A 25,206-nucleotide genomic window follows, 5' to 3' on the forward strand; every position below is an offset into this window, starting at 1 on the left:
ACTTTGTTTTCAGGCCCCAAACACTGTTGTGTAAATGAACAGCGAAAAGGCATAAAGTTTTCAGTTTTTAGTTGAAAACTGCGTCATGTAAATGCCCTAAGAATGTATTGCTTTTTATGCTGTTGTATGACAGAAGACTGTAAACTTGCAGTATCAGATCTTTATTTTCTGCGTTGAAAACAAACAATGAGGCTTAAAGTTAAACAAAACATCTTAAAACATCTAATGTAACAAAACTATATGTAACAAAAACAATACACATGAATGATTACACACTTTTATATCAATTCACGTTGCTTTTCAGGGCTCCACACAAGAGATACAGTGGATATAAAAAGTCTACACACTCCTGTTAAACAGTGATGTAAACCCTGACACAAAGATAACTCAGAGCATTTGCACATGTCATGTAAAAAATGGCAACCTGTGCAATGCCATTGAAAACTAAAGTTTTTAGAAGATAAAAATAAAGAGCTTATACAAAACATCAACCGGCTTTCATTGTTGAAAGGTGGATGGAATCATGAATCAAAGATAAAGAATCAAAGCTTCATTTTTCCCCCTGAATGTCACTGGTTTTTAGTGGCATTGCATAGGTTGTAATTTTTACATTAAACATGCAAAAGTTCTGATATGATTTATCTTTTGTTTCAATTTTGAACACTTTTTAAGACTTCCTTCACAAAAGCTGAAAACATTTTTGCTGTGTCCCAAACACTACGGCCTCATGTTTGGCTGAAAGAAGAAAGAGACAATGAAGAAAAAAGTAATGAGTGTAAGTGAATGAATATATAAGTAATACTTCTTTTTTTATCTTTAAGTAAATTGTATTCTTTGCATCACATGCTTAGTCTATAGACATGTGATATTCAGTGAATAGTGTGAAAGTTTGAGTTAAAACACTTACTGTTGCATTCTCACACAGGCTGATCATCATCACAAGCTTCACGTTTGTCATAATGATTTCTGGACTGACTCATCTTTTCCATAAAAAATAAATAAAAACAGAATAGAGAGAAATCCATAAATAATGTTTTCCAAAAATCACGTCTACATTCAGGATTTCAATCTGAGTTCATTAGTAAACTACTGATAACCACATTCATCTTTCTCACCTGAGATGTAGGAGTGTCATTTCTCTTTTTCATCCACTTGCTTACCCTTGAAAAACAAGGCATGTGATTTTAATTGAAAGCCTTTCAGATTAGTTTGTCTATATGGGATAATGTACATTTAAAAAAAAAATATATATATATATATATATATATATATAAGTCACATTTTTTTCTAAGCTGACTCCCCAAAAAAATCCAATGAATCCAACTTCCAATGAAATCAATATGTGTAGAAACACCCAATTTAGCCTGAAAACTGAGTCTTTACTTAATACTTGTTGTTTCTGAAAAGAGGTTAAACTGAACAAGTAACTGCAGTCAAATATTGCAGACATCTTACCAAATCAGCACCATCGTGATGATCACTGCAGCTCCACAAACCACTCCAACGGATGCGTATAATATCCCCAAACATCCTGTAGCTGAGACAACAATATAACATCCCAAAAGATTCATTTACTTCACTTTAGATTAGAATGAGTAACTTAAAGCGATAATTCACACAAAATTAAAATAAAAAAAATCAGTGATCATTTACTCACCCTGAAGTTGATCCAAGCCTCCATGAATTTCTTTGTTATGATGAACACAGAAGATATTTTGAAGAAGGTCCGGTAACAACCATGACGGTAGCCACTGACTTCCATAGTATGTAAAATAAATAATGTTTGGTTACCCACTTTCTTCACTCTATCTTCTTCTGTGTTCAGCATAACAAAGAAATTAATTGGGGTTTAGAACAACTTGAGGGTGAGTAAACGATGACATAATTTTCATTTTTGGGTGAACTATCACTTTAAGTTTATGAGCTGTCCCATTAACAGTGACAGTTACAGCGTCTGATCTCTGAGATCCATGTTGATTGTGAGCCTGACAGTAGAAGCGTACACTAATTAACACTCATTAAAAGTTTCTTTCAATCTCATACATTTTAGCTAACTGAATATTGCATGTGTTGATTATTAACTTAATTATCTCATTAACTTTAACACTCTTGAGTGTTCATTTAACACTCATATTTTAACACTTTACACTCTTGAGTGTGGACTCATATAAACTCCCAGGAGTGTTAATTTAACACTGGAGTGTTTTCTGTGAACACTGGAGTTTTTGCTGTGTGGACTCACCCCAACAAAAGCGTTCTGTGGAGGATCTAGAAGAAAATTTAAAACAGTTTGTACTACAGTAGAGATTGTTTAAGAAACCATGTCATCACACTGTTTGAATTCTTAAAGGAACACTCCACTTTTTTGGGAAATAGGCTCATTTTCCAGCTCCCCTAAACAGTTTTACCGTTTTCGAATCCATTCAGCCGATCTCGTCTGGCGCTAGCACTTTTAGCATAGCTTAGCATAGATCATTGAATCTGATTAGACCGTTAGCATCTCTCTCAAAAAAATGACCAAAGAGTTTCGATATTTTTCCTATTTAAAACTTGACTCTTCTCGTGTACTAAGACAGACAGAAAGTGAAAAGTTGTGATTTTCTAGGCCAATATAACTAGGAACTATCCTCTCATTCCTGCGTAATAATAGTGCCGGTCACGTTGGAAGTTATCAAGCTGGGGACTATTTTCAGGCGCTGCGTAATATCATTGCGCTGCTGTACGGCAGCAGTTCCTGGATTATTACGCAGGAATGAGAGGATAGTTCCTAGCCATATTGGCCTAGAAAATCGCAACTTTTCATTTTTGGTCGGTCTTCGTACACGATGTAACTACAGAAGAGTCAAGTTTTAAATAGAAAAAATATCAAAACTCTTTGGTTATTTTTTTGAGAGAGATGCTAACGGTCTAATTAGATTTAATGATATATGCTAAGCTATGCTAACAGTGCTACCGCCAGACCCGGAGATCGGCTGAATGGATTCGAAAACGGTAAAACTGTTTAACTCTAGGGGAACTGGAAAATGAGCCTATTTCCCCCAAAAAAGTGGAGTGTTGCTTTAATGGCGTTTGTTTGCAAAAAGTGTAAATCTGTAAATTTGTGCTTAATGGCAAACTGTCCCACAGTTTTGATTTGAGCTGTTCGCACTGTAAAATCTCCGGTGTTAAATGAACACTGCTCTGCGTTCATATGGGATCCACCAGCAGGGTGTTAAAGTAACTTTGGATAAAAGTGTCTGCTATATGAATAAATGTAAATGTAGCAACAAAAATTTTTTTTCTTTGCAATAAGTGTAAATGGTGTTCATACTTCTAAAAGTCATATTGGGTGTATCTGATCATATTTATTAAAATCATAAATGGATGCTGCATCAATGCGACCCTAATTGCCTCTAAAGCACATCTTAACCCAAACCATATTGAAACTGCTGATCCAGCCCGATCTCATGAAAGTGCGTATCTATGGCACAAATTTTATTTCTCAACAATTAATACGCCAAAAACAGTTTTTGCGTGCTTATAGACTCTTTATTCATAAAAAAAACATATATATATATATATATATATATGTATTAAAATATGACTTAATTCATACTCACACATGACATTGAGCTGAACCTCAGGAGAGATGTGAGTGTGTCCGTCTACAGCACAGCTATATCTGCCTGAATCCTCTCTTCTGACTGGATTGAGGGAGAGTTTGTTACTGAAGTTACTCTCAGTTAATATCTTCAGTGAGTTTCTGTACCAGATGAATGTTGCTCTGTCAGTCAGAGCGCAGCTGCTTTTACATGTCAGAGTGACTGAATCTCCCTCTGTCACTCTCTCAGGAGACTCCACCTGAAGATCTGAACACAACACACACATTATATCTAGTGCTGCTGTCACACACTCATTATTATTCCACATAATGCACAGAAGAAGAGATAAACCTCACCAAACTCACCTGTGACATTAAGAGTCAGTCCTGGATATCCGGTATATTTTCCACCAGTTATATCAGTGATGAATCTGAAATAGTACATGCGCGAATCCTTCAGTGTCACATGACTCAGGCTGACGGTGCAGTTCTGCTGTTTATCTCCCAGATACTGAAGCCTCTGACTGTATTCAGGGTCATTAGACAGATCTGGAGGCTCTTCTCCTCTTACAGGGCCTTTGCTCCAGAACACTTTCATGATCTGATGTCCAGTAGGGTATGTATAAGTGCATCTCATTATCACTGTTGAGTTGTTTAGTGCACAGATGTGTGAAGGACTGTAACTCACACCCCAATCACCACTAGAAACCCCTGAAGCACAGAATTCATACTGAACAAATTAGCTTTAGCTTGTGCATCAAATACCAGAAAAACATCTGTACACAAATTTCAAAATCCTTTGAGAGCTTCTATGTGTTCAAGCTACTCACCGTGAATCATGAGCAGAAAGATCACAGAAAGAGGAGCCATTCTTCTGGCTGACATCAGCATAGCAACACCTACCACAAAAGCACAGTAGCCCATTTTTATTGTATTGAAGTTGTATTAATCTCTCATTGTACTTTAAATAATACCTATTTTGTAAATACTTGTTTCCCCTGTAATTTTTGCCATCAAATTACTAATGACTTGCTAAAATGCGAGGAAAGGAAGCGAGGATTCATAAATAAAAATGAGACACACCCCTACCCACATAGCAACATTGCTAGTTACGGCCCACATCTGGTGCCCGTGGAAAGCTGATCTGGTCCACATGCAGCGAGGAATGACTGCACATGGGCGGATGACTCCTGTTTGCCAGATCTGGGCCACAAGCAGACCATAGCAATGCCACATGTCAGCCAAGAGCAAAGAAATAAGCCAGAACTGGACCTTATCTGAGCCACACAATCTGTGTATATTAACCCTCTGGGGTCGGCAAACGCGCCGGCGTTTTGCTGGATTTTCTTCACATAGTAGCACAATAGACTTAAATTACTCCGTCATTTATGGTCATACAGAAAAAATAAATATGAAAAAGAATCTGTGAGAGGTCTACTTTTGTATGTGTCACTTACAATCAAAACAAAACGTTATGCGTTTGTAAAATAAAGAAATTAAACAGGGTGTGCTTTCTGCCTCCCCGTCTTGTGAACTTTTTTTCTTGAATACGTCCCTAAACATAAACAAAACTCAGCGAATACTTGTCACACATTTATGAGCCATATATCGTTAGAAACATTTTAGTGTGTACTTTTAAATGATCTGATTAAAAACGAAAACAAATATTCTCTGTTTAAGTAATTTGAAACCAACAAGATTACCAGTTTCTCAAACTCAGTTTTAATGTGACCACACGCACACGCGCAAGAGCATTTGACATGCAAATCGTCCACGTCTGTGAACGACCTCATCACCTCTAAACAAAGCATGAAGAGAGAAGAGAAACTTCATAATTTTTCTGCTTTTCATCGAGTTTGGAAGACACGCTGTGAGTTACATGGGATTTACCTCAGAAGAAGAAGAACGGGATTTGAAGATAAGATTAGTAGGCCTATTCCCATTATCACGCCGACCCTGCTTTTAGGGCTGTCAATGGAAGTGCAACTCCCTACCTCAATTCACTCTTAAAAGTGTATGCTAGCTCTTTTTGTAAAACGAGCGTTCCTTCATAAATCACAATGAGGTTCAAAATCACATGAACCGCTGAAACAATCACAGCTTTTAAGAAGCAGAAGACTCAAAACCCTAAAACCAATGCGCACACACCTCTGCTCTTGCTTGTTTGCTAAGCTAGCTTTCTAATAAACATGGCATTTTACACAATGAATATTGTTGGCTATGTGATGAATTGCTATTAAAAGGAAATACTATGCTTTCCTGTGGCTCAAACTGTAGAGCGTTGGTGCTTGCAACACTAAGGTCATGGGTTCTATTCCCAGCTAATGCAAGAATTGATCAGAATGTAAATGTGTACCTTGAATTGCAATGTAAGTCACTTTTGATAAAATGCATAAATGTCAATTGTAGTTAGTACTGTTAGTTTGTCTGTTTACAGACTGGTGTTTATTACGGTTTAGCCAGACTCAATGCAATTGGTTGGTTAAACTAGACACACACAAAACAACTTTTTACCAATAAAACACTATTGTATTGCGTTTAATTAGCTTAACCTGTATCATTTTCCACTATACTTAATGATCAATCAATGGCATCCGAGCTAGAAGTAGAAGAAAATATAAAGTTTATCTAAAGGCAAAGTCTTTCATTTCTGTTTGTATTTTGGAAAGTCTTTTCTAGGATGTGTAACACAGGTTAAATAAATGTAATTATTTAATTTATACACCATTTAGTGATAAGATGTCCTCTTAATAAAAGTCGATAAGAGATATAAAAGTTAAGAATATTAAGAAAAATATGCGAATTCATTCTATAATAAAAGCTCAGTGATCAACCAATGAGAGCTCTTTGTCATTCGCGCCATGGGTGTTGACGAGCATGCGCGATGACAGAAGAGACGAGCTTGATTGAGAGGAGCAGACGCAATCTGATCGTCGTGATCCATTTGATAAATCTTAGATTAAAAATCTTTGATAAAGTATTAAAGTTGAGATTTAATTAATTTGATGCATTCTGAATAAGAAGCCGACTGAATAGAGGAATACATTCTACTTGGTGAGTCAGTATCATATAATTAATGATAAAAAAAAGATCGCATTAATTCATAATAGGATAGAATTACTGCTACTAAAGTAAATTAGTTGCTGTGGACTGTTTATTCTCTCTTAAAATTGTAGTTTGATCCGATTAATCATAAAATGTCTAACGTGAACCGCGTGGTCATTGTACATTGCAGTTCACCGACACCATTTTATGATCACGCACGTCTGTAGTTGAGCTGCGTCTGTATGAGAGCAAAAGAAAAATCGATCACAAAGGTAATTAATCAATTCTGTGAAAAAAGACATTTGTATGTTACTAAATATGTGATAACTTCAGTTTGAGCGGTTATAGTGAACCGCATGGTTATTATTTGTTCATTTCAGAGTTCACCGTCGCCATCCCAGACAGCAAGCCAACATTGAATAAACATTGATTTTCCATCTGAATCATCATTATGGTTGATATTGAAATTTCAATGCAAAATAAATGTTGAATCACCATTAATATATCGATGAAACCTGACGTTATTAATGTTGATGGCAACCACATTGGAACAACATTGATCTATAGTTATCTTTATGATTGATTAAGCATTGATATTTGGTTTACCGGGCCATTGCCAATGTGTTGAAAAGTCATTGATTTAGAGTTGACCGGGAAACGACCTGTGGTTGAAAAGTCATCGACATATCGTTGACCGGGAAATATGATTGAAAATCCATCGATTTTTGGATGACCGGGAGATCAACGGGTGGCAGACCAACGTACTGCTCCGGACAGCGCTCATTTCTGGACCCGGGACTGATACGATCAGGTAATTAAGCTTGCTTAATGTTCGATATTGTAGCCTACTAAATCAAATACTGTTATTAACATGACGCAGTGCTGCAGACATTGAAATAGATTTTATTCAAATGTCGCCACGATCTGCTTTTGAAGAAATATGGTATCGTGCTACAGCGCACATTCAGTTCTGTCGGCTCCGTTCTAACACTGTAGCCTACAACTAACTCGACGTACATTCACATCACACGTTAACGCAGCGGCAGTTACACTCACAGAACACTGCACTTATTCGTGCACTTAATCACAAAAGTTATTATTTGCTCGTGCTTTAAAGCTTTGCCGGTTATACATTTCATTGGCGTTTTGTTCTGACATGCACTTTTTCTGAGCTTGTAGGCCTAGCGGTAACTGTAATTTGTTTCCAAGTGTGCAAATATGTGGGTGTTCTCTGTTTAACTTAAAGGCTAATTTTTTGCATTGTACTTGTATTTTCTGTTTTAGACGCTCTTACGGCAGATGGGGACAGCCGGCGTCACCTAATTTACTGGCTGTGCAAAAGTGGCTGTGCTGCGCAAGACCGAGCAGGAGGGACTGGACGACACCATTCAGACGTCAGAGGACCATGAACTGTAAATTGCCTAAAGAGGACAAATAATGAAATAAGGCTAATAAAATGAATTTGTTTTTACCTTAAATGTTGTGGTGTGGTCAGTGTTTTAGGCTAGGCTATAGGCAGCTTTCAAATGTATCCTCACTTTTAACATCCTGGTTGTAGATAAAGCAGGATATTTATTAGGATATTTAATTTAGGGCATTATTTTCGTATGCCTAGCAATCATTTTCTATGGCTTAATAACGATTGAAATTCCATTGAAATCACGTTGATCCTTAGTTCAGTTGAAATTTCAACATTGTTTCAATATTCCTGATAATTGAAATACCATTGAAATTACGTTGATATATGGACGGGATTTCAATGTTGTTTCAATATTAAAAATGGGTGCAAAATGATGTAGAATCAACATCAGAGTTCGACGTTGATTCAATGACTTAACGTTGACAACGGAATGTTGATTTAACATAGTTTCAATGACTGTTTGCTATCTGGGCATTGTTGGCCACGTGTCTGTATACGAAAGAAAGCTATTGATTCAGAGGTAAACGAATGTGATTATATTAGTTCATGAAGAAATGGTAATTGTAAATGTGTATTAGATGTTATTCTGGATCTTTGATGTGAAACTTATTGTGAAATGTACTAAATGAGTGTTCTGGTCTGTGATCAGGCCAGGTTTTTTCTCTCTCCTTTGTTTTTTCCGTTTTCTTTTCTTTTCTTTCTTCTTGATTTCGTGGAGAAATGATGACTGCACGACCTTCTGTAACATCCTGACTGCACGACCTTCTGTAACATCCTGTAGACTCCGTGTTTGATGGCGAGCCAACCAAGTTTGTTGAAAGAGAGAAGACATCACGTCGTGGAGAGGAGGCCGATATCCTTTCCTTGAGTTTCCAGTGTTACTCATTGGAACACGACAAATTTGATTTAAAGTGTGTATGTCAGGTTAAATTTTTTTTTTTAGATATATTAAATAAGGTTTAGATGTCTGAGTGAAAATGTAATTATCATTAAAATTATTACTGTAACTGCCCTACAATAAGCTTTATAGCCATTTCTGTCAAGATCATATTTTTAAAACAAGGGCTGAGCTGTGACGTCATACAAGGGAGACGTGCCAACAAAGTTCTATTCAAGTATGGAGAGTTTTGAGTCTGAGGAGATGCAAAATCCCCCTCAAACCTATACGATGGCCCACAGCCATACAATTTTGAGCCTCCCAGGCGGGATACAGATGAGGAGCCAAACAGAAATGTAAATAATTAATATCGAAGAAACATAAATATCTGGTGTGAAGAAGAACCAGTGGAGAGTTGGTCAGGTGTCTGGTAAGTATAGGCGTAACGGTATGTATTCGTATTGAACCGAAACGGTATGGGTGTCACGGTTCAGTGCATGAATATACACGGAGAATACACAGTATAAAAAAAAAAAATTTAACTCGCGTGCAAATTAATTAATGCGGAACTACTGTTAGATACGCGGGTTATTTAGGGACACCTAATCTGTAGCTCCGCCTTAGCTCTGAAGCTCCGTGGCTATAATGAACAGGCTGCGATCGATGTCAATATTGCAATGCTGGAATATGTTGGTTGGTGTTGGTGTGTGTGTGTGTGAGAGGGAGAGGGAGAGAGAGAGAGAGGGGCGCGGGCGCGATCGACTGCTTTACTACAGTAGCATACACCGTAGGCACCGCATCAGCTGCCAGTCTCACTCGGGTTTTAAATCCCATTTTATAACTCATGAGATCTCCAACCGCGTAGTCCTTCTCAGTGAAATGGGCGCTGCAAATGACCGAAGTCTTGGATACGGAAGCAGCACTGAAGTCAGCGCGTTTGGTCCGAACAAAGTTGACCCAGGCACGGAACACAGTGGACTCTGTGACCGGTTTTAACGGTGTTTTTGCACCCAGCACAAACGCAGTAATTCACCATCGTGAAAATACGCCTGCGTATACTAACGACCTAACTTAAATAACTAACTAAATAACTAAATAAATGTCCTAATCACTAATTCTCTCGCTCTATCACTCGTGCAATTATCAACACATCTCAGTGAGCTGGGGAGACGTCTCCCTGTTATGACGTCAAACGATTCGTTTGGAATGAGGAGCAGTTTTAAGTGAGGACTGAAAATAACGAACTTTTTCATCTTATATTCTGCCTTTAGGAATCGAAAAACATACAAAACAATACATCAACTTGTCAAACGTGTATTTCCCCTCACTATTTTGTGTTAATCAAATTAGTTAATTAATTAATCAGATTTGAGAGACATTTAACTTTTTTTTTTACGAGAGATACTTGAAGTTTTTTCTTTTGTTATATATTATTTGTGAATGAATTATTAGTGTTGAACTGACTATGTGGGTATATATTTGAAAACACCGAAAAGAGTGCACTCGTGGTGGAAATTTTCATAGTCAGTTTTGTTGTCTATTGTATGTGATCTTGTCATTTTACTTTCTTTTATCTTCTTGACTTTTTATTATTTTTTCTTCCATGTGAAAACAATTATATTTCTATTTCTAATATAGACTTGTGTCTGTCTGTTACTTCTCGTGATAACCCGCCGTCTCCTTAGCGATCCCTATTTCTTCTGACGAAATTCAAATCTATCTGTATTATAATAATAAAATAAAAAGCTACTCAATTATTGCAGATAATCCAGACCAGTGCTACAGATGCTTTTAATATAGCACACATGCTGTTAACTTCCTCTTTGGCCTGCAAACCAAGCGCCATCTACAACACAGATGTGTGGAGGGTTTACCATTAGCCTACAATAAATGAAACAAATTTTATCATTATTGGCTTTCCTATATACCACATTTATTTTTAAATGATGGTTTATGCTATCATTTTACATTTACATTTAGTCATTTAGCAGACGCTTTTATCCAAAGCGACTTACAACTGAGGACTACAGCAAGCGAGTCATCGTGAAGAGGCAAAAATAACGCAAGAAGTGCTCAAAATACAAAGTTCAGGCATTGGTCGGAGTAGCATAAGCCAAACAAGGGAGGATTAAAGAGAAGTGTTTTTTGTTTGTTTTTTAAGTTTTTTTTTTTTTCCTATCAGGGGTGGAAAAGTTGGTTGACAAGTGTCGTGTTTCTGGTAAAACCAAGATTGTGTTTCTGGTTAAGCAAAAAGTAAAAGACTTTGTAGTGACACCAACATCTAAAATATAACATATCCTGGTCTTTGCAGCAGGTTCTTACCCATTACAAACCACATCTTATCTGCAGATAAAGATTTTAAAAGATTAAACCACAAATATATTTTGAAGAATAAATCATGTAAAATATATAAACTTTTATCTTTAAAATCAGACCAAATGGTACAGATCTGTCTTCATACACACTCCAGGACTAGTCACACTTTAAGTTTTGTAAATATTTCTCGAGTCTTGGGCATAATAGTTGTTTAAATTAACGCTGTTATTGCTGATTTTAACAGATGTTACAAGATATAATGCTGGAATTATAACTTGGAAGGCGGATTTAAAAAAAATAGAATATACAAAACCATCTTTATATTTGACTTTAAACCTTATAGTTACTGAGATACAGCATGTGTCCACTTCCCTGTGACAACTAGCCCCAATATCCCCTACAGACACACACACACACACACACACACACATATGAGAATCATTTAGAATGATTGGTAAACCTCTTACCCGATTCACCAACAATCATGATCAGTTAACAAACTAAAATGATCAGGGCGTGACCGGTTTTGGGGTATTCACACTATGAATGACACGTGATTAAAACATTTTTAAAAAAGACATGACGCTTCACCGCATACATAGCAGAAGTTTAAACAAGGCAAAAGGGCATCAGCACAGATGCAAGGTTCAACCAAAAATGTAGAAGTTCAACTGAGATCAACTTTATATCAGTACACAGAGATTCTCATTATGTTTTCAAAACTTGATGCATATTTAATTGGTTTCTAAGGAACCAAGTAAATTATTGATTATGCATTTCATACACTTTGACTAATTAAAACAATAAAAACATCAGAAATTAACAGAGTAATATAACAGAAGTTGTTTCCTCATGTCTAGCATTTGTATCTTATGAGAATAAGCTTTTCCCTCTGACAGCAGAAGAGGCGAGCAAACCAAGTGTGTTCAGCTCCACACACAGCAAAAACTCCAGTGTTCACAGAAAACACTCCAGTGTTAAATTAACACTCCTGGGAGTTTATATGAGTCCAGACTCAAGAGTGTAAAGTGTTAAAATATGAGTGTTAAATGAACACTCAAGAGTGTTAAAGTTAATGAGATAATTAAGTTAATAATTGAGTGATGATTGAGCATTATTGAAGACACCTGATGATAACAAGCAGAATCACAGAAGGAGAAAATCACAAATTGTAAGCCACCATTATAGAGATCAGTGTTTGCTTTAGTTGGGCTCTTGACCCTTATATTATTTACTTAAAATTTCGTTTGCCTGCTGTTATTAATTTATAACAGACAGATGAATAAAGAAAAAAAGTGATCTGTTGGTTATGACAATCATAATTTGAACTTTATCACTGAACCCCTATTTCTGAATTAGTTTTAAGGTGTTTATTACAGTATAACTGTGATTCTACATAAATATCCAGAATTTTTGATAAATACATATGGAATAATTTGTTTTAATTATTGTTAATTATTTATTTAAAAAAAAAAACTTTATTTTAGGCACAAGCAGACATCAAAATTCAGTCTATGCATCTCAACAATGGTGATGAGCAAAATATTCAATTAGGAAAAGGAAATTACTTAAAATACAATTCAGATCATAATTTGTTAATTCCGCAATGCATGATGGGAGCCATTAATGAGTTGATTGGTGGCAGCCACTGCAACATGCTTTATTATTGTCACCATTGTTGAGATTCACAGGCTGATTATTGATGTCTGTGTTTCTAAATAAAGTAATTTAAAAGTCTCTTGATCAGAACAATGTTTATTAAATATTTTGGATTATGTTAAAAATACTGAAAATCATATGCTTCAGAATCAGAGAGATGCTGTTACACCAAAACTATCCAAATATGTTTTGTTTATTTCAGATCACAATCAGATCACTTTTTCTCTTTGTCCATCTGACTGTTATTAATCAGTAACAGCAGACAAACAAAATCTAAAGTTAATGATATAAGGGTCAAGAGCCCAACTAAAACACACACTGATCTCCATAATGGTGGCTTACAATTTGTGATTTTCTCCTTCAGTGATTCTGCTTGTTATCATCAGGTGTTCATCACTAATGTTCAATCATCACTCAATCATGAACTTAATTATCTCATTAACTTTAACACTCTTGAGTGTTCATTTAACACTCATATTTTAACACTTTACACTCTTGAGTGTGGACTCATATACACTCCCAGGAGTGTTAATTTAACACTGGAGTTTTTGCTGTGCATTAGCATCTCAAGTGCTCACTGAGATAATTTTTTCAGAGATCACGTTTTTTATCTTCAGTTGATCTACAGTAAGACTGTGGCTGAGGTCAGTTGTAGTTCTTGTGCTTCTGCTCGTTACTTCTCTTTTTTCTATTCTTGTTGTTTCTCTAAATTGACATTCCTAGAATTCCCTGCGTGACACTTCACATTTGATGTTTCATTTACACAATTGTTTCCTCTTAGTTTTTGTTATCAGTTATGTACATTTGGGGTTTATATTACATCATATATTGTATTCAACCCGATCACACTAAATGCGTCTCTATAGCGCAGTGCGTTTATCGTGTAATTTATATGCGCATAGGACACGCATGGGTTGGTTAGGGTAGGTTTAGTAGTGGTGTGGTGTGTATTACACGCATTGAAGTGTGTATCAAATGCACGGGGGAAAAAAATGTGCGTAAATTGCACGATAAATACACTGCGTGCTATAGAGACGCAATTACGTGAGAACAGGCTGATGTATTACATACATATTAATGAATGTTTATGGCATTATTTGGAGTCATGTGTGTGTCACCATGATGGTGTTTTGTATTTGTGTGTATGACACTGTGCACCTTCCATATATTAACATGTGCCTCAGCTTGTAGAAAACTAATGGTGGTGAACTATGAAAGATAATGTTTATCGGTTAATTAAATATAAGGGTTGCCCTGTGAAAACTAAAAGGTTACTACTGTATTTTTTACGGTAAAATACTGGCAACCAAGCTGATGTTTTTTTACCATAAATTTCAGAGGTTTTTTTAACAGTGTAGTCAATGGCATTCTTGAAAATCGTGGAGTACAAGAAGCTGCTGGATAAATGAGTTGTGGAAGGAGTTGCAAATCAGGTCCAAAAAGTTCACAAATGAAGCCAAGATGAGAAAAGCTGGAATTTGCAAAAAGGTGAGAAACAGCACACAATCCTCAACTCTTAAATTATAAAATTGTTACTAAATATGATAAATATTTAAATTGTCAGTATTTTTGTTAGTTGGTTTGTCAAGAATTACATTAATTGTAACTATTATAGTGTTTGTTTTAAACGTATTATGCTCTTCTATGCTTTGGCAGGTGTTTTTCGAGGAGAAGAGGACACTTGTATGCGTCTCTCCTTCCAATGCTAAAACAACACACCTTCCTCTTTCAATGCAAGGAGCCGAAGATCTACAGGCTGCAACGATGAGCAAGAAATACTCTTATAGGTTGTATCAGCGATTTCAGGCCCAAACATAAATGATCACGTTCATCTAATCGTTCCTAACGATCCGCTAGCTGGCCGCCCCATAAGCAAGCCGTCAGGAAAACACGTCTCTGTAGGCTGCCTAGGCTCTGAGATCTATACAAAATCAATTGGTTTCACCAACCACTCAAAACCAAAATAAACAGTGTTCCGACCAATCACCGACAGCGGCGGGTGTTGTGAGGTTTTGTGCTCGTGCACGGTGACGGCGGCACGCGAAGTCGGAGCCGAAGAAGAAGCCAGCGTCTATCAACAAGAGAAACTGAACATGGCTGAGTCAATCCCCAAGAGGAGGAGGAGGAGGAGGAGGGCGAGGGAATACCATCGTGTTTATTCCAAGACACGTATAGTTGTCGGGAAGGCTTTTGAACGGTGGAAAGAAATGAAAGTTAAAAAAATATATATATATATTTTTAAATCGGACGCCGAGGTTGCAGTTTCTTCTGGACAGGCGAGTCGCTGCTAGTGCTGACGTGTTTGGATGTGAACTGTGTGTGAAAATATCCTTCTTGAAATAATATGAGCGAAGCTTGACTAAACTTGGGTAGCTCTAGCTAAGAAATGCATGGTCGTTTTTTTTCATGATGCAGAAACGGGAGGGAGGGGCGAGCTAACTTGGTTTGTTTGGGATCTCGCTTCAAACTCAAACAGAAGTTACGTCACCCACAATCGCTGATACAAACTTTAAAGAGTTCTTGTCCTGTTTTATCAAGCCAGAGAAACTCGTAAGAAAGGGAAAGAACTTGTCGGGACCAAACATGAAGCTTCTTGATTTAAGGTCACCTGAGACCCATCTGCCAGAGCCTTTTATCGGATATTAGGCCACATCCATTCTGGAAAAGCTTGAAAAAAAAAAAAAAAGTCTTTCAATATGAAGTTACAAGTGTAGCTTGTTTACACAGATTTTGTTTGAAATAACTCTACACATTAAAAAAAAGAAAAAAAAACTTTTTCTTTTTTAATATCAAAAGAAATACAGAAAAAATAAACTATAGTCTTGAACTAACCTCCATTTACTGTATGTCTCTCTGTGTTACTTAAGCATTTGTCTTCATTATAACAGGTTATTCTACACCAGATGTGCCATTGATCTGCAAGCAAAACTGCCTCTGCAATCCAGTTCTGAGGACCCTGTCATGCTCGGACCCGAGCGCCAACACATCATTCCTCACCTGAAGAAATCGCTCTACATGTTTCCAGCTGTGAAGCTTAGCGAAGAGGAGAAAGCTGGTTTTCAGCATGAAATATAAAGATGTACAAATATACGTACTTGTCAGAAGATGCCATTCATGCTGTTTTATGAGAGAAGAATTTCCATTTGAGATGTGCTCTACCATACAATAGTATGTGGATCTACTGGACAGCATGTACATTTATTAAAGACATCGCTAAAATAGTCCAAGTGACTACAGTGGCTCAACCATATGTTTATCAAGTGACGAGAATACATTTTGTGCGCAAAAAAACAAACAAACACAGTTAGACTATTATAATAAAAATGATGGCACTTCGGGTGAAAAATGTTGTGCATGCAGTGTAAATAAAGCAGTTATCAATGAAATGATAGTAGCCTAAAGTTGGTGTCCCATATATTTTCCTGCTTTTTTGTCCATTGCCAATCACACCTGCATAACGCTGATAAGTTAAGTGTTGAAAGTGGCTCAAGGATGATTGATTGTAAGGCAACTGCACCCTTTTTTTCCATTGTTAGATGTTTTTTTTTTATTGGGTTAACTTTTATTTAATCAATGTAGAGAGTCATAGTTATACATTTTCAATTTCATGTGTTCTCCCAGAGCATTTGTGCCACCATGTCAGGTAAAATATTTACTGCAGACAATTTCATCATTTTTTTTTTTTTTTTGGCAGCTAACTTCTCTTTAATGTGCAGGCTGATCGTTTTATTTGGCATATTGGTCTCATTATTAACAAAAAAACTCAGCTACAGCTTCTTTTAGCAGTAATACTAACACTAAAAACATGACAGTACCACATCAGGGCAAGACATTATTTACCTCAGTTCATGTTTAGAGAGCTGAACTGATTCAGGCACAGAAATGCAATAATAGCCTACATGACACAGAAACGTTAGGAAATCAAGTGGTGCCGTGAACATGACAAATCAAGAACAAAAATAACAGCTAAACCTCACTTAGCATCGTGGTCATCATTTAAACAATTTTACTTTTACCATAGAAAGAAACATGGTGTTCTAGCTGACGGTTTGGGCGGTATTTTCACGTTCATCGCTGCACCACAGGAATTCAAGCTTATTTTTGATTGAGAAAACGACGGAGAAAGTTTGCTGTAAACACGATGTACTGACCAGCATTTCTCACTGAAGCCTGTAGGAGTCGCTGTGGCGCTCTTCAGTCCGCCGGTAAAGCCACTGAAGAAGAGGAAGCCTGGCGCGCTGAGACTGAGGTATGTTTTGAACTGTTTGATTGTTGATTTTCTGTCTGTAGTGTTTAAATAAACGACATCTTCGCATTATCATAAAAAAAAGCGAATTAGCCATGATTTTACCACAGTAAAGGGTGGTAACTGTGTAATAAAAGCATAGTCAACACGTTTCATTTTCAATGCTGGACACTTAAATGACTTGGAAACGAGTACAAGTAGCCTCACATTATCATGTTTAATTTCTGAATTCTAAATCCAGCAGTTTAAGATAATGATAATGTACTATAATGATATTCTTATGAAAATCAATTTAAACATGTTTATTTATATCTAAAATTAATATCTACCGGTATATTATTATCAGAAAATGCAATAATTGTCTTATTCTGTTCGTCATTTTGAGTTTAAATCAGTCCATTATAAATGTGTCTTGTAATAATGTTGATGTTTGTCTTCAGATGTTGACCATGAGAGCACAGATGGATGTGATCTGCTGTAAATCAGTAGGAACGGATCTGTCCATGCTGGATATTGAGGATTTCATCACTGAAATCTGTCAGCTGAAGAAAGAGGTGGCGTCACTGGAGGCAAAGCTGAGAGAAAGAGGAGACAAACCCAACAGAGAGGTTTGAGCAGCTCATCATTTCATCCTTCAGCTCAATCAAACCAAAGTTGTGTTAGCTTCTCACTTCTTATCAAGGTGTATAGTTAGTGATGTGACATTTGAACCGAGGCGTCGGAGCTTGTGTTGAGAAAAAAATGGGCGTGCCAGATGAAGCCGCGATTCGAGGCTTGTGTTGTTAACGAGAAAATCATGTGACTCATGACAAACGAGGCCTCAGTTTGTGTGGATACGTCATCGGTTCGTTCTGAGTGTCGCTTCCAGATAAAGGGGGTTCGAAACTCGCGCCACCTTGTGGGTGTTGGCAGGAGTAGTAGAAGCATGTGTAGTGTCAGAGTAAGAGCGTTAGCCCTCATTGTCATTATTGTGTCATATATGTGCTAGGGCTGTATATTATTGAATTATATCAGGTTAGAATAGTTATAGTAAATTGTTATTATTAATTATAGTAGCTATATTATAGGGAGTAGCTATATTATTAATATATTAATTAGATAAGATTATTTGGATTGGATTTTTGGATCTGGACTGGACTGCTTTTTTATTTGGATTGCCCTTTTTTATGTGTTTGCTTGTTGTTACTTTTCCTGGTAATGTAGCCAGCAAGGAAGAGGAAATCCTCCCCTGTCTGGGCTCAACAGAAGCATCAGTATCCTCATTTATTCCCGCTGGCACTGGCATTTTTATGTTCCCCTGGATCCTCTGTTCCTTGTGAAAGGATATTTTCCAAGGCTGGAGAGGTTTTGTCCAAGAAGAGGAATTGTCTAAACCCCAACACACTTGAAAAAAATCTGTTTCTCAATAAAAATCAATGGTAATCCTACCTTCACCCACCCCAAACTGCAAACTCCTCTATATCCAGAAACTGTAACCATTCACGGCACAAAACCTCCCAGAAACAATTCTTAACTTTTCCCACCCCAGACTATTCTGTTGCAGTTTACTTTATTACACTCCCTCCAACATAAGCACTGCACTCGTTTCACTTTTGTTGTTCATACTGGCACTATCCAAACAATTTATGAATAATTAACTAATTGTGTGTGTGACAGTTGTTTTTGCATAAGTAAATTCAGTCAAAGAAAGATACATATTGTATTTTATACCCAGGCAATGGACAAATGTCTGCTCATGTACTTTTATTATTGCAAATGAAAGGTTACAGATATTACAGTGAGAAGAAAATAGCCTACATAAATAAATGAAATGGGACATCGGGATACGGACATCATAAGTCTGCTCAGGTCATTGGTTCAGAATTACTTAATTTGTCTGCTATATCGTTGCAGACGATAGGTGTCACTAGTGAGCAATAATGAATGAAGCTTCGAGTAATGAACCTTTGGGTGAAGCAATGGGCTGCGAGGTCTCAGTCGTTCAGGAAGCCTCATTTTGCCATCACTATGTATAGTCCAGGGGTCTATGATGGTTTTATAACCATCACTGATGTCATTTGTATAATACAATTGTGTTGTTCCATTAATATATTCTTATCACAAACCCTGTTTTACTGCAGCATGAGATCCAGCGGTATTATACCTATCAGGTAAAATATTTTAACAAACATGAGATCAAAAAGTTTGCCTACAGCAGTGGTTCTCAAACCTGTTCTGGAGGACCCCCAACACTGCACGTTTTCCTTGTCTCCCTAATCAAACACACCTGATTCAACTCATCAGCTCATTATCACATGGGTTAATGAGCTGATGAGTGTAATCAGGTGTGTTTGATTAGGGAGACACAGGCTGCGTTTACACTTGGCATTAACATGCGACTTGTATCTGAATGTTGTCTATATACACATTGAAAAGACAAATGTAAACACGCTTCTGATCCGAATAATATCCGATCAGCGTGTCCAGTTTCGGAGGTAGTCGAGGACGCATTGTGATCGGATCTCAGTGTAATGTACCGTATTTTCTGGACTATAAGTCACTCCGTAGTATAAGCCGCATCAGTCAAAAAAAGCGTCATGAAGAGGAAAAAAACATATATAAGTCGCATTTATTTAGAAATTTATTTCACAAAATCCAAGACCAAGAACAGACATTTAATCTGGAAAGGTAAGTTATTCAGCTCCACAACAGCACACAGAACAACAGCTGAATAGTGTCCGGTGTGTTAGCGTAACACAGGGTTTCCCGCAGCACTTTGGAACTAAGGCGTCCGCCTAAGCAACACACGCCTGCCGCCTTAACTACTTCGTCAAAAAAAATTATATGAGCGATATCCGCCGTGTTACTCTGTCCTGTTTAGAGCTTAGATTCTCTGCCCGAGCCCGATACGTGATCTAGAGACGTGCGGCGCGGGACTAGATCTGATGGCCGAGTGCGAGCGCGGGCGGTAATGCACTCACTCTGTGTGTGCGGGCTGCGGGAGAATAAAACGATTAAATAGACATATCTATGAATAAAACATATAAAAACTAATAAATTGTTATTCATCTGTTGCAGAAAAGCAACAAGAACAACTAAAACAAAATAGAAACGATTTACAGGCCAGAGTTTCTTTTTGTAACATGTTTGCAGCGTTGAGCGATGTAGCCAATCACAGACATATGTGTTGATTTCTGGACCGCAATGGCCAACCAGAAGCATTTAAGACAGAATCCCCTCACCGCTCAAAACTGACTTTTTGTTCAGAGAGGATTTGCCAGCATGCAGAATTCAGCAGATTATAAAAGATATTATGGAAGATTCATTATGCAGTCAGCTTCATTGATAATAACAGAGATGTATGAGATCGCGATGAACTGATGTCATCTTTTAGGAATTATTAAGAGAGCACGCATTCAGTCATGGCAAACCATGCACGCAGCCTGCTTGCTTTTGTGTTAAATTAACAGTGGTTTGTGAATGTTAATGCTTTCAAATAATTTATCAGGAGCATTTATGCTGATGTGTATGGCGACACGTAGGCTAACACAAAGTTAAGTTAAGTTACACCTTAACTAACACATTTTCTGCGGGAAACCCTACACAACAGCATAAAGAACATATACCTGGGAGGCTGAATATGCTAAATTAGCATTAGCCAGCGAGTCCAACAAGTTACCGGTAAGCAAGTTCACCAAGCTCCCGATCTCATTCCACAACACTAAATCCATTGAGTTCTTCCTCGGTGTCGCTTCTGAACAACTCCGCTAACTAGAGCGCCCTCTCGCGGCTGTAGACGGTAATGTTTTCTCTTGGTTCATCTCAGTCAGTATTGAATTAATTTTGATACATTAGTCGCACCTGACTATAAGTCGCAGGACCAGCAAACCTATGAAAAAATTTGACTTATAGTCCGGAAAATACGGTAAACGCAATCCAGCCATCGTGTCTGCATTCACAGGTGGACGTCATATAAATCCCCGCCCAGTCTCCCCACGTGGCTGTCAGAAAATAATGACCACACGCAGTTTAGACAATAAATTACATTTATGTGAACCTTACAATAAACGTCAATATTTAAAACATCAACTCTGGAAATATTCCTTCATTCAAAAAACGTAATTTGATTTAAGGATGGAGATTGCACAGGAAAGTAAAGTGAGTGAGTGAAAGCAATTGGGACATTGCTTAATTTGTATAATCTTTACTCTTATTGGTGTCGTGCTACAGACCTAATTTAAATATTATGCAGGAAACCGAAATCCGATCGGTTATCCGGATACAGAGGCTACTTAATATGAACAAATGTAAACGCACGGTGTCCTCATTGGCTAATGATCCGATCTGCTTGATCGGATCATGGTGATCGCATGTTAATGCCAAGTGTAAACGCAGTCAAAGAAAATGTGCAGTGTTGGGGGTCCTCCAGGACAGGTTTGAGGACCACTGGCCTACAGTGACACACACAGTTATCAACAATCAGCGTATGAGTCTCAACAATGGTGACAATCAAAAATATTCAGATAAACAGATAAACTCTGAACATAAAAAAAAAAAGCTACTAAATGTCACAACAAAAACAACAGCAAAAAAATGAATTAAATATTTAGAATTAAACAAAATAATAGGACAAATAAGCTGCATAATTTATTCATGTTGAAACGCATGCTGGGAGTTTTGTTCTATGCTGGTGCCCAGCATGCATTGCAGCAAGGTACTTTAGATTGTCACCATTGTTAAGATTCATACGTGGATTATTGATGTTTATCAATGTAGATAACATTTAATGCTCAAGTTTGTAAAATTCTTCTTATTAAATCTTATAGTACTGCTGTATATCATACTGCAGTGACACAGGGTTTGTGATGTGAAAATATTAATGGATCACAATTGTTAAGATTTTTATAAAACATCAGTGAAGCAGGCTATTTCTTAATAATTAAAAAGCCATCAGCAGGTAAACATCACCTGATCTCATTTCACTTTAGCTTTCTTTGCTGCTGCAAATGTGTTTATTAAACACACTGTCACAACAGCCACAATAGAGTTAAGAGCCCAACTAATGGAAACACTAATCACTGTTATGGTAACTTCAAATGAAACACAGAGTTAAACCCCTGTTAATTCTCAATAGAAACGTTTGTAGACGTCTGACAGAAATAAAGTCAGTCTGGTTAGTAATAAGTGAAGCTGGTAATGCTGTTTGTGGAGTTGTTTATTCCTCCTCTGCTGAGATCTTCACAGATTTAATGTCTTCTTTTCTCTTCAGTGGATTTCATCTAAGACTGTGGCTGAAGTCAGTTGTAGTTTCTGATCGTCTCTTTTTCTGTTCTCTTCTTTCCTTCATTGATTCTGCTTGTTAACAGGCTTATTAAGGCTGAGATGACTCCATATTTAATATACACAGGTTTGTGGCTCAGATAAGGTCCAGTTCTGGTTCTTTTCTTTTGCTCTTTGCTGACATGTGGCCAGAGGTGTAAAGTCCAGGTTCAGAAAGTAAAAGTCCTCCTCAGTATTTTGTTCCAATCACCTGGATTTGCTAATTATTAGTTTTTCAGCAGGAGATAGAAATCAGCTGACTGAGTTCATGGGTGGAATAAACATATGGCAGGAGTTTTACTTTTACCCCTGGACTAAACACCTCTGCTTCTTATGCACATTTCAAATGAAGTTGGCAGCAAAATATGCAAACAAATCACCAGTATAACCGCTAGAGATAACTGCTGAGTAATGAGGCTAATATCAGCAGGTTGTTGTTTATTTGTGTTGATCTATGATGTGTTTGTCAGGATCTGGAGAAGGTTTCAGTGTGTGTGACTGATGGGACAGAAGCTCAGGATTCAGTCTGGAGATCCAGAGACACACAGGACTCAGAGCTCAGCCTCACTTTACTGTGTTATACTGACGCTCAGGATCACGGATCCGCTGATCAAACCTCTGACTGTAACGCTGGAGAACAGCAGATGAAGATGTGCTCCGTCAAACTGGAGGACTGCAGGAACCTGATCGAGAGACGAGGAGAAGAAACCACAGCAGAGGAACAACAACAGAGCCATGAGGAGGAGGATGATGACTATAATGACTATGTTGAGGAGGAGGAGGATCAGGATGATGTTCAGAATGAGGATGATGAAGGAAATGATGTTGAGGACGAAGAAAATGAGGATGAGAATAATCGAAGTGATAACGATGATGATTTTATTCCTTCAGGTATGTTTCTTCAAGTCAAGTCACCTTCATTTATATAGCGCTTTTAAAATTATGGATTGTTTTCACCGTGATAATAGGAAATTACCGTAACAGATCGTTTAGGCTTTACAACAGCTCTAGGATAAAGCTAGTGTCCAGCAAAAGTTAGTTTTGACTTATTGTTTCACTTCCGTTGCGAAGATCATTAGTTATTAACTTAAGGGCCGCTAACACGACACCGCTAACACGACACCATTCTAACAGAAAACCTTTAATGCGCTCCGGCCGCTAATGGCAAATCATAGTAAAATTCAGTTGTGTTACTAAATGTGTTGAATACACTGTATCATGACCTGCATCACAATTTAAAATGTATCTTGATTAATTTTTAAGCTCTAGAAGTTATAGAAAAGTATAGACAGATATTATAGAATTTAATGATGGTAATTGCATGATTCAATAAATCTATCTGTGTTAATTTTAAGTTAGACATTTTAATACCATTTTGTTTTCTTCTTTTTTTTCAGATGTGAATGGAGGTTCATCTACTGATGAAGAAACGACCTCAACATCAAAAGATCAGCTGAAGGTCAAGAGTTTCGCTTGTGTAACCTGTGGGAAAACATTGAGCTCACAGGGATATTTAGCGAGACATGAGAGAACACACACAGAACAGAAAGACTTCTCCTCTGACCGCAGCTTTCCGACCTTAAAAATAAAGAAACTTTGTAAAGACTTCTCCTGCAAGAGATGCAACATCAGCTTTCCGACCTTAGAAGAGAAGAGACGTCATTTAAAAGAGCACCGGCTGAAGAAGGCGTTTCGCTGTGAACAGTGCGGGAAGGATTTTTTCACCACTCCTCATAATATGACAGTTCATATGAAGACACACACTGATGAAAAGTCTTTCCACTGCACTGAGTGCGACAAGTATTTCAGCACCAAAGGGAATCTTGATGCTCACAAGCGAATCCACACGGGCGAAAGGCCGTACAAGTGTCCTCACTGCGAGAAGAGTTTCAAACACAGACCCCATCTGAAGAGGCATGTGCGCGTTCACACCAACGAGAGGCCGTACCAGTGCAGCGAATGTGGGAGAACCTTCACAAACTCAAGTTCTCTAAAGTCACACCAGAAAACGCACTCTCAGGAAAAAACGTATCAGTGTTCACACTGCGATAAACGATTCCGTAACAAATCTTATTTGACTTGCCATGAGAGGACTCACACCGGAGAGAAACCGTACCTGTGCTCCTACTGCGGGAAGAGCTTCTTTAGTCCGGCTCATTTTGGAGTTCATCAGAGAATTCACACTGGAGAAAGACGATATCACTGTGGTGTTTGTGGGAAGAGTTTCAAGCAACACACTCAATTAGCTATCCATAAGAGAAAACATACAGGAGAAAGACCGTATAAGTGTTCTCAGTGTGACAAGACGTTTGCTCGATCGGACGTCCTGAAGACTCATGAGCGAGTTCATACAGGAGAGAAGCCTTACCGCTGCTCCATCTGCGACGAGAGATTCGCTTATTTAGGCAGTTTTCAGACTCACCAGAAGAAACACACTAAAGATCAAACTGCTCCTGAATCATCATAGTGTCTTTTCATCAGTAAATCTGGATAAAAGACTCATTCAGCTCATCCTGAAACTGCACATTGAGCTCTTTCTGCCAGTAGGGGGCAGTGTCACATTGAGCTTGTGGATTGAGAGAGTAAAGATGAATTGAACCAAACTCTGTATATGAAGTTGTGTTGGACAGAATTGAACAATGATTTAACTTGACAGATTGATTGAACTCGACATATTAAAAAGCCTCAAAATAGTATCTATGAGTTCCTGGATTTCATAACACTACGGTTGGGAATCGTAAGAAATTTTCCGGTTCCGCCAAACG

The 25,206-nt window shown here is 37.6% G+C and overlaps 3 protein-coding genes across 3 annotated transcripts; 2 read left to right on the plus strand and 1 right to left on the minus strand.

Annotated features, from left to right (window-relative positions):
• Positions 1-147: 147 nt before the first annotated feature.
• On the minus strand, positions 148-12,169 carry LOC307001077 (uncharacterized protein). The gene is made up of 8 exons (XM_079617214.1): positions 11,706-12,169; positions 4,411-4,479; positions 3,947-4,291; positions 3,600-3,848; positions 1,456-1,537; positions 1,116-1,161; positions 908-980; positions 148-735 (listed from the first exon to the last, which is right to left on the minus strand). The coding sequence occupies exons 1-7, from the start codon at positions 11,722-11,724 to the stop codon at positions 918-920; spliced, it is 873 nt and encodes a 290-aa protein (XP_079473340.1). The 5' UTR covers positions 11,725-12,169; the 3' UTR covers positions 148-735; positions 908-917.
• LOC307001067 (uncharacterized protein) lies at positions 6,886-25,137 on the plus strand. Its single transcript, XM_079617192.1, has 5 exons — positions 6,886-6,897; positions 17,067-17,146; positions 17,584-17,751; positions 22,912-23,332; positions 23,839-25,137. Exons 3-5 carry the CDS (start codon positions 17,584-17,586, stop codon positions 24,906-24,908), a joined length of 1,659 nt encoding a protein of 552 aa, XP_079473318.1. The 5' UTR covers positions 6,886-6,897; positions 17,067-17,146; the 3' UTR covers positions 24,909-25,137.
• Positions 13,460-16,377, plus strand: LOC307001088 (uncharacterized protein). Its single transcript, XM_079617231.1, has 3 exons — positions 13,460-14,385; positions 14,554-14,684; positions 15,786-16,377. Exons 1-3 carry the CDS (start codon positions 14,359-14,361, stop codon positions 15,970-15,972), a joined length of 345 nt encoding a protein of 114 aa, XP_079473357.1. The 5' UTR covers positions 13,460-14,358; the 3' UTR covers positions 15,973-16,377.
• Positions 25,138-25,206: the final 69 nt, after the last annotated feature.

This window comes from Phoxinus phoxinus (genome assembly GCF_949152265.1).
Source record: "Phoxinus phoxinus genome assembly, chromosome: 6".
NCBI lineage: Eukaryota > Metazoa > Chordata > Actinopteri > Cypriniformes > Leuciscidae > Phoxinus > Phoxinus phoxinus.